Raw genomic sequence first — 9,916 nt, forward strand, 5'->3', positions numbered from 1 at the left:
AACTTGGTCAGATCAACTCTAATAAAATATTAAAAACAAAACTGAAACAATATTATTTAAAAAAAAACAATTAACTGGAGTTCATTTGGTAATACAGACAACTATTCATGGTACTCCGTTATCCGGGGAACAAAAGCATAGAAGGGCTATATTGAAGAATCCAAAGATTCTCCTTGGTGAAGTCTCGAGTGCACTTGATGTTGAGTCTGAACGCATCGTCCAAGATGCACTGGTGAAAGTTATGTGTAAACGAACAACTGTGATTGTATTATATTGTTTGCATTGATAAACCTGTTGCTTGATCTTTAAATTTATATGTCGTTCCTAAAATCTTCGAACATCACAAGCAGTCATGACGGGCTGATAAGAGATCCAGAAGGGGCCTATTCCCAATTAATTCATCTACAAGAAGCTAAGAAATCTAAATTCAAAGAAACAAAAAGACATAATTCATGGAAAATGACAAAACAATATGGAGAGAGATGAGTCCATTCAAGGGATGGCTCTAGGTCTAGAAGCCAGAAACTTTCTATTAAGAAATCCAGAAGCAGAGGTTCATCTCTATAACACATACCGTGCATGCTGAAGAACACGAACAGAACATCAGCATAGATGAGAATCCTAATGAGGTTACTATTAAACTGCTTGCATGCTTCAACAAGCCCGAGCTGCCAGTTTTGTTGTTTGGAATCATTGCAGCTGTTATACAGGGTATGGTCACCCCAATTTCCAGCTTTTTGCTATGGAAAGCCTTTGGGATGTACCATAAACCTCCAGAGGAGAAGCAAAGAGATTCCAAGTTCTAGGCAATCGTGTGTGTGGTATTGGGTTTCATTTACTTCGTAGGCCTTCCATTGAGAAGTTACCTCTTTCGAATTGCCGGGGGTAACTTCATTCAAATGACAAATGCGAGATGTGATATGAGGCCACTTAGAAATTCAAACATTCCGAATCAAGTTAAACTATTCTCTTAAGAATGTGGTTTCATATAAATATTAATCAAGGAAGCACAATAGAGTAAGCCATTGATGGAAATGAAATTTAAGAGTTATTCCATCAATGCACCATCTTATTTTAGAGATTTCAAAACCCATAACACATAGGGCATAAAGAACTCACTTCCCTGTACTCCATCCAAAGGAAGAGCTAATCCGTCAATGCACCATGAGTCTACTAGTGGTTCAGATATTCCAACAACACAGGCCGAGTCTCATTCTAGTTTAGAGATCATCTTTCTGCTCTGAAGCAACTCCTAAAAGCTTTGCAAGTTCTCCACTTTCGTATGCTTCCACAGTGTCTATTATCAAGACATCAGAGCTTTTGTCAGTTTTTAACATTATGTACTTCAAATAGAGAAGGCAAATGATTATATTTGTTACAAAAAATAAAAAATAAATAAAGACTTGCCATCTGAGCCACCAATGTGCTTCCCGTCTATGAAAACCTGAGGCACAGTGCGCCTCCCAACAATTTCACTCATGGCATCCTGAATGTTGTGTCCATCCTCTGCAAACACAGGGCCAACCATTTTCGTTAACTCTCTGGTCATAATTTACAAATAGGGGATGTGCAAATAGAATAAAATCTCAAGTTCCAACACCAGTAACATATCTGCTATGACTAAGATATTGAGGAAAGCCTTGACTAATTTTTGTTGCGAAGGGCCAAAAGTGCAAGATCAAGCCATTAGAATTTAGAATTGGAAGAAAACACATCTAGCAAACATGCTTGTGGTTGTGAGTGCAGAAATAAAGATCAGTAGTCACTTCAGTACCACCAGCAATACATTTACACAGTAGGATAGGCAAATGGATATTTGTACAACTGGGTAGAAAATCCATCGCCATATTACCTTAATTTTCTTTCCACCTATTTACTCAAGATTAGCTATTATTTCTTTCTTCTTCTCATTTCCCTCCCAGGTTCCCCTTTCTCTTTTGATAAGTTAATTGATTCTTATTTCTATCAAAAAGTTCAGCTTGCCATCAACAAGTTAAGCTTTCAACTTGTTGATAGGCAACACTTGCTTTATGCAATGTGAATAACATTATTTTGCAACAGAAAGGCCTAACTCTTGAGAGCAGCCTTTATATATATATATATATATAAAGCGCTGAAGAACAGCCATTCTATCTGCTAATTCTTGCTCCCAGGACAGGCTTTAGAGGCAATCACATTCTTTTATCAACAAGTTCAGATTCTTTACTCAATTAAGTCATGTTTTCCAGCACTTATTGAAGTTAGTGAAGAGGTAGCAGGGAACAGACCTCTTTGATCGAGCTCGACAACATGTGGTGTCTGGTTCAGTTCTTTGAAAACACCTTTAGCCCTCTTACAATACCTGCAGAATAAACAAAGTAGATAATAAATGGCTACAATTTTTTTTTAATAAGTGCCCCAAAATTTTTAATTAAAATCATAGCTGTCTTAAGTTGAAGTTGTCAAAAAGCATATTTACGGTTTCAAGAACAAGCAATTTTCTTTCTGTAATTCCATGACAAATGCAGTCCTGTTTATAAACCACAAAAAAGCAATCCAACAGTCTATATGCAGAAGAAGCACCATTAGAACTCACAAACGCAATACAAGTCTTTGAATTCCCATATGATTCTCATCTTTTTTCTTTTCACAGGATTCAAAACATACTAAGCAAGTTCCATAATTCCAACAAAAAACAAAAGAAAAAAAGGTTGAATTTCCAATCAATTCCTTGTGGCTCATACAATTACACAACATCTGATCCATGAAGTCAATAAGCAATCAAGACTTCCAGCAAAGCATTTCTCAATCCCCATCCACCAAACCAATTTTCCACTCAAATAAAGGCCCACGGGCAAAAGACACTAAACTAGAGTAGCTATTCTCAAGAATTCGAGAGACTCGCTCCTGATAATACCAACAACTACAGGTTCTGCAAATGTGAGGATGAATTGAAAGTTTATGGCCTTCTACACATGATATTTTGTTGCGCTGCATATATGGTTGAAGTGGTTGAGATTAAGAGAGAAGCAAATGTCTAATAATTATTTTCACGGTTAAAAACTTCCATAAAAATAAGAAAACATCTCATATCCTATGCCATGAACTCTTCATAAATGTGCACAAATCACAATGCCAAGCCCTGGACCAAAACGGTGCTAGTCTAGGAGGCAAGATTATCCCATAAAACCAGAGAGACTGGATTACAACAAATTAGAATCAACAAAAAGAAAATAAAAAGTACAATTCAAGGAAATTAACAATAGAAGAAAAGAGTCTGGATTAGATCTTGAGAGTTGAGACCACAAAAAAAATATTTCAAAGCAAAACTTTAATGGGTTTTGTTAATCTTAAATAGATCGAGAGTTTTCATACTGGAATGCATCAAAATGTGGGTGTTCGTGAGAGAGAGGGAGAGTCGTACGGGCAATAAGACTTGGAGAAGATGACGATCTGATGAGAAGAGATGGTCTTTTTGACAAAAGTAGCTTCAGGGCTGCCTGCAGCCCAAGTGAGTGATGCTGCAAGTACTGTTAATGTTACTGCTGTAGCCAAGATTGATGGCAATCTTATCCTCGTCGCCATTGATGAGTTTAGGCACCAACTCTCTTGTTTTGTTTCGTTTTCTCACTTCTGAGATGGAGTTCTGTTTGACACTTCGGTTAATGTTGCCCTCGTGAAGAAAAAAGATTATTTTAATTTTTTTTTATGGATTATTGTTATTTTATAAAATAGTTTTCATATTTCGTTTCCAGAGAGCCATAATATAACATATAACCTCACTATTAATTATTTAGCTCAACTAATTTTTCTATTTATCCAATTATATGAATTATTCAATTATTTTATATAAAAACTACAATTTTTATATTTCTTTAATATATTTTATAAGTTAAAATATATTTTTTTATTTAACTTTAAACTAAAAACCAAACTCTAATTAAAATTTTAAAAAATTATTATTTACACAGTTTATCTTAAATTTAATTAATATTTTGATTATCAATTAATTGATGTTACAATTCAAAACATATCATTGAATTGAATATCACAAAATCATAAAATCTAAAAATATATATTGTTTCACCAAATTTTTTTGTTATTACATTAATTTGCAATTTTTTTTATCCGAAATTGTCCCGAAAGAAACATCTATTGGCTCAATGTACACAAAACTAAACACAGCGGCAGTCGAGTCAATGGATGTGACGGGGGGCCTGTTTTTAACACTTTCTTTACTTGAGAAAATGAAAGGAAATTGTTCGAGAAGTACTGCAAGATAAAAGCCAAACTTTTTTTTTTTTTCCCTGGGAACACTAGGTAGAGGCAGAAATATAGTTTTGAAATTCTGCTGGCCTGATGGGTTGATCCAGGATCTAGTTGGTCTGGTATTGAAATTGGGTTGGATAGATAAAAAAATAGAAAAATTTATGATTCGGTTGATCCTGCAAAACCAGGTTGCAACCCGTTAATTTTTTATTTTATTTTTTTACTAAAAAAACGATGTTTTGAACTTTTTAAAAAAATATTAATTGACTCGGCTAACCTGGTCAAAACCTGAAAATCAAGCCTTGGACCAAGCCGAGTTTAAAAATTATAGATAGAAGAAGATTCCTTTGAGTTATTCTTTAGTAGTTTTAGTGATGTAGATGATAAATTGTTTTAGTAATTTAGAGGGTTTTTATTTTATGTGAAATATTTCATAGAAAAATATATTTTTTATGATTATTTCTAGTAAAATTATATAAAATTAATCAATATAAAATGTAATACAATAAATCTTTATATTTATTTTATTTTTTTAAAAAAATATTTTTAATTTATAAAGTTTTGTAAAATATTTTTTAACTAATAATTCATTGTAATATCTTTTAACAATTTCAACTATCATCAACTCATCATAGCCCCACTACTATTATCTTGCTATCAAGCCTTCATCAATATATTTTTTTTTTATCTTTCAATTATTATTACAAAATCATCATTTTTATCTTTCAACTATTATCACAATTATTATCATTATTACTATTTTATTGTTCTATTTTTATTACAATTATTATCACAATTATTATCATTATTACTATTTTATTGTTCTATTTTTATTACAATTATTATCACAATCACTCTATTATTGTTGTTACTATTGTTATTTACATCTCATTTTTATTTTTATTTTTATCACCATTATTATTATTATGATAATTATCATCACTACTATTACATTATATCATCATAACACTTTATCATCATTTTATTACAATTATATTTTTCATACAATTAATTATCAACTGTAAAAAAGTATATATGTAAAATATTTCCCTATTTATATAAAATAAAAAACCCTTTAGATGGTAAAAGAATTTTTCTTGGATAATCATTTCAACTTTATTCTGAAAAATAGGCTACTAAAATCAAAACTTTGTTAACATCTACAAGTTTTGGCGTGCATAATTGATCAAAAACTAAGTACGACTTCATTCTTAGATCCAATCACAAACTTTCTTTTTCTTTGTTTATTTTTTTTTAACTTGCAGGAGTTTTGAAATTGAGTTTTACTTTTGAAAAGCACGTCCTCTGCATCGCAATACCAACTTAAATAGTGAATTTGCTTGGTATTATGATTTAAACTGCTTTTGTAAAATCAATGTTTGTCTTGATTGCTTGTATAATCAAGGAGGTCATGTTGGCGAAACATTTTCCAAGTCAAGTAAGAGCCAGTGTCAACCCACACAGCCATGGCTTTTGAGTCAGCCACGCAAGGGAGAAGTGGGGGAATACCTGCATGCTATCACCGTCAAAATTTATGGTCACAGGAAACCCACGGCCTAAATAACAATTTTTTTTTTATTATTATTTTATTAATGTACATATTGTTTATAGAATTTGTGTGCATTTCAACTCATTTCACGAGTTTTAAAATTAATAATTATATAAACCTTTAATAATTCTAAAAAAACTTAAATTCATAATTATTAAAAACCAAACTCAAAACTTAACGAGTTAAATTATCTTTATAGTTGGTCTAAATAGCCATTCTTGATTACTGCTGGTCATGGTACAGATGCCGCCAACAAAAACCTTCATGGACGCACCATGGTTAAGATGCTAGAGTGGTTTTCAAATGCTTTGCCCAAACCCGTGTGCAAGCTGAAGAAAGTTGGCAAAGAATACTTTTCATTAACGAAACAACTAGAATAAACATTGATTGCAGCAGCTATAATGGAATAATAGATTTCAAACTCATGGTAAATCTATAGAACAACTTCTTCATGAGCAATGGCTTGTAATTAATTTTTGTAATCTTATGTCAACGAACTAGAAATCGTCCTATATAGCATTTGAAAAATATAAATGTCAACTTTTCAATACCTTTTTTTTATTCAGCTTTAATTATGACCAAAATAATAGTAAATAAAAGGTAAAAACCGGTAAATTTAAATTTTTTCATTCTAATTTTTTTAAAATATCTAAATGTCCATATAAAATCCCTTCTTAAACATGAATTAAATTAATTAAAATTTATACTTTATTATTTAATATTTTCTTGAAATTCATATTATACCAATCAAAATCTTTAACAGATTTTTTTGACAAGTATTGCTTGGATAGCATCAATATCATTCATTCACGGAAGCCTGAAAAAAACACCCGATTGTTTACGGGAACAAGGATACAACACTAGAGAACCAGCCATTTACAACTCCTACCGTGATCTAGAACGCCACTAGAACACAAAAACTAGTGAAGAATAAAGAGCCATTCCCTCCAACTCAAGTCTCCAACCATGATTTTTGCACCTTCCTAGTTCCATCTACGAGCGAAAATTAACTAGACATTGATAGAGTATGAATTGAAGCTTTGCTGAACCTAACATTTCCGGCCTAAGAAACCACGAAAATCCCACCTAAAGCTTCCAAATGATGGCCAGATTTTGTAAAGAAAGTCATGTTAGGCGAAGTCCTAGGAACTTTATCTACCTAAATATCATACACAAATAGTTAGGAGGCAAAATATTCAAAATACAGAATTTTTCTAGTTGAGACTCCAACTTTTGAACACCAACAAACAGCTAGTCTTCGTCACCACTTTGGGCTTTTCTTTGTTCCTCTTTCAAACATAAGAATTATAGAAAGCTTGTGTTACATTTTGAACCCCTTGCATTTAAATTCTAACAACTGACTAGCCCCTGTGCATAAAACAAGGGCATTACAACACAAAGCAAAAACTAAGACATGTTATGAAAAAAAGATCCACAACGTTATATAAAACACAGGGTTCTCTACCGGAAAAATTTCTATATGTAACAGTAATTCATCACACAACATCCTCCAAGCCTGTGATAGGGTTTTCATCTGATGTTATATCTCGAACAAAAAAGGAACCATGGTAATAAATTGCCTCACGTCCAAGCCACAAAGTTTCCAGATAAGCATTTAAGCAATCTATATGAGATCTGCGCATCATGAAAGACAGGAGATAGATCACTCATGCCAAAACTCTTAGGTAATACACATTCGTCTATTCGGTGTACAAGATCAAGCTTAATAAGATTCAAGCCTCGAGAAAGAAATTGAAACTAAAAATTGTAAGTGCTATATTTTCATCCTTTGTAGACATGAAAAACAATCCAATCACATCACATGACAGATCAGTTCTTTAGGAAACTAGCATCTACTGCACATAATTATTAAAAAAAAAAACACAAAGGAAGGCACATTAAAGAAAGAAGTACAACTCAAGAACGATATGTACATGCGCGTAGAGACAGGATTCCAGCTTGTTGAGCTTGTTTATCATCATCAATTACACAGGTGGTATGTTGGAGAAAGAGAAGCCCTTGTATCCTTTATACGCAAAATATGCAATCCTTGTGTAATAAAACCCTGGAATAAACAGAACCACTCCCAATATCGCAAAGAAAAGCCCTGATTCAATCACAAAAATTCATTTCAAATCACTTCTCGGTCACAAAACTTGGAAAAAAAAAAACCCGTCTAAAACAAACAAAAAATCCCTAAAATCTTTTTTCTTTCTTCTTTAAATCCCCAAAATCAAAAAATAAAACCCATGATTTAATGCCTAAGTTTTGCAGGAACCCGCCTTATAAACTGAATAACTAAATTAGGGATCTTTTAATTCCGGTACAAACTGAACTGGGTTTCTAATTTTTCATTTAATCCCTCAGCTAAATAAGCAAAAAATCACAAAACTCCCCCACATAAAAAACCAACTAAATCAGACATTCAGGAAAAAATCAAAATGGGTTTTTATTTTGCATTCAAATCTAACCAAAAAGCACAAAACTTTAACTTCACAAATCAAAACATAAAAAATCCAAAAATAACAAGAAAACAAAGAAATTGAAATTACCGTGACCTCTATCACCACCAACTCTGTTGTAAGTCATGATAGTACCCAAAACAATACCAACAACACCAAAAACAAGAAGAGCAACAGCAAGAGCAATCTCCTTAATCGGTGGCTTATTATTGACTGTATATGAAGTCTCCACCATTAAATCTTCATCAGTTATTGAGAATGCATGATCCACATATGCCATCTTTGATGCTTCTTTTGTTGTTGAGATCGATCTTGTGATCTGGGTTTTCTTTTTAAGGTTTGTTTGTTTGGTTTGGTTAGGTTTTCCTTGGGGTTGAAGTTGTAAAGATGGAGACTTTTCAAAGGTAAAGATAGAGATAGAGAGAGAAAGCAGAGACCATTTCTGTTCTGTTATGTTCTCTTCTTCTTATGTCAGTTGCTAACGTACTTGGCTTGTGTCTAACTTTTTTTGCAGGAACGCCACGTATCGTATAAATTTTCTTTGATATAAATACGAATAAGATATTAAAAATAATGAATATTACTATATATTGTCGAATTGCGTTTTAAGATTGTGTCAAAGTATAGATTGCGTAATTTGTTCAATAAATTTTAACAATAAATTTAATTGAAATTGTCAACCAACTAGAACTTGTTTATTATATTAGACTAGAATTTAGATATTGTTACTTTATAGATAAGATTTTAAATTAATTTTTAGAATAAAAGAAGAATGAATTAAAAAATATAATAACCAATAAATTAAATAAAATATGTTAATATTAATTAAAGACCTAATCTTTTTTACATCAAGTAAAAATTATATGTATGTAAATATTTTATCTTGATGATCTTTACAAGTAAAAATAATAATAACTTGTTTTCAACTTGTTTTATTTAAAAAAGATTGTAATATCATTCTAAAAACCTGAATAAATATATTTTAAAGTTTAAAAACCTTATAATCAAGTTTAAAAACTCAAAATTAAATTAAATAAAAAACTAAGTTAATGAGGCTTAAACTATTTTTTTTATATGTTTAAATGGTGAAACCATCTTTATTTAATTTCACTTTTTAAATTAAATCTAGTAATATGAAGTTTGATTATTTTGACAGTCGAAATATAGTTGGTTAAAATTTTTTTTTCTTCTCAACTATTCAATAACTTTCTCTCTCGATTTTCGCCATCCAATGAATTAAATATGAGAAATAAAGTTTTTGGATTGAAACACAACTAAACTAAAATAATAAGAATATCCATACCTTATTAACATTACATTTTTATTTATAATTTTGCTATTATATTAAGAAACACTAAAAGAGCTGACAATTCGCTTTTGCAATTGTTACAACTCTTGATTCATTGAATTTAATCTCCAAACTCGATAACACTTCCCATATATTAGTGGATATACTACACATGCCAACTCTTTTTGTCCTCTTTATTCAATTTAATCCATGCTTCTATGATAGCTCTATCTTCAATTGATTTTCAAAATTGAATTTGTCCCCCAATGCAAGTCCTTAATTTTTAGTATATTCTCTTATTATCTAATAACTCTTTGAATTAGTCTCCAATGTCATTCCACAGAGCCCAAATAAGTTTCAAATGGGGAG

General features: G+C 31.4%; 2 protein-coding genes across 4 annotated transcripts; both read right to left on the bottom strand.

Annotated features, from left to right (window-relative positions):
- Positions 1–952: 952 nt before the first annotated feature.
- Positions 953–3,652, bottom strand: LOC133673949 (glutaredoxin-C4). Its single transcript, XM_062094890.1, has 4 exons — positions 3,404–3,652; positions 2,268–2,341; positions 1,408–1,506; positions 953–1,297 (listed from the first exon to the last, which is right to left on the bottom strand). The coding sequence occupies exons 1-4, from the start codon at positions 3,562–3,564 to the stop codon at positions 1,221–1,223; spliced, it is 411 nt and encodes a 136-aa protein (XP_061950874.1). The 5' UTR covers positions 3,565–3,652; the 3' UTR covers positions 953–1,220.
- A 3,338-nt stretch (positions 3,653–6,990) lies between these two features.
- On the bottom strand, positions 6,991–8,740 carry LOC133674031 (uncharacterized). Of its 3 annotated transcripts, none has more exons than XR_009835104.1 (3): positions 8,350–8,740; positions 7,732–7,904; positions 6,991–7,331 (listed from the first exon to the last, which is right to left on the bottom strand). XR_009835104.1 is itself a non-coding variant. In XM_062094985.1 (2 exons), exons 1-2 carry the CDS (start codon positions 8,537–8,539, stop codon positions 7,783–7,785), a joined length of 312 nt encoding a protein of 103 aa, XP_061950969.1. In that variant the 5' UTR covers positions 8,540–8,739; the 3' UTR covers positions 7,550–7,782. The 3 variants fall into 3 exon arrangements, 1 of the variants encoding a protein (XP_061950969.1); XR_009835105.1 differs by having other exon boundaries at positions 6,991–7,432; XM_062094985.1 differs by lacking the exon at positions 6,991–7,331 and having other exon boundaries at positions 7,550–7,904; positions 8,350–8,739.
- Positions 8,741–9,916: the final 1,176 nt, after the last annotated feature.

The sequence above is a fragment of the Populus nigra genome, chromosome 15 (assembly GCF_951802175.1).
Source record: "Populus nigra chromosome 15, ddPopNigr1.1, whole genome shotgun sequence".
Lineage (NCBI taxonomy): Eukaryota > Viridiplantae > Streptophyta > Magnoliopsida > Malpighiales > Salicaceae > Populus > Populus nigra.

Bases quoted from the DNA above. Each gene is read 5' to 3' on its own strand.
- LOC133673949 (XM_062094890.1), bottom strand. From the start codon at position 3,564: ATGGCGACGAGGATAAGATTGCCATCAATCTTGGCTACAGCAGTAACA. The intron at 2,342-3,403 runs GTACGACTCTCC...TTTATTCTGCAG, and splicing joins TTCTCCAAGTCTTATTGCCC to GTATTGTAAGAGGGCTAAAG. The intron at 1,298-1,407 runs GCAAGTCTTTAT...TCTTGATAATAG, and splicing joins GCACATTGGTGGCTCAGATG to ACACTGTGGAAGCATACGAA.
- LOC133674031 (XM_062094985.1), bottom strand. From the start codon at position 8,539: ATGGCATATGTGGATCATGCATTCTCAATAACTGATGAAGATTTAATG. The intron at 7,905-8,349 runs GTAATTTCAATT...TGATTGAATCAG, and splicing joins TGGTGGTGATAGAGGTCACG to GGCTTTTCTTTGCGATATTG.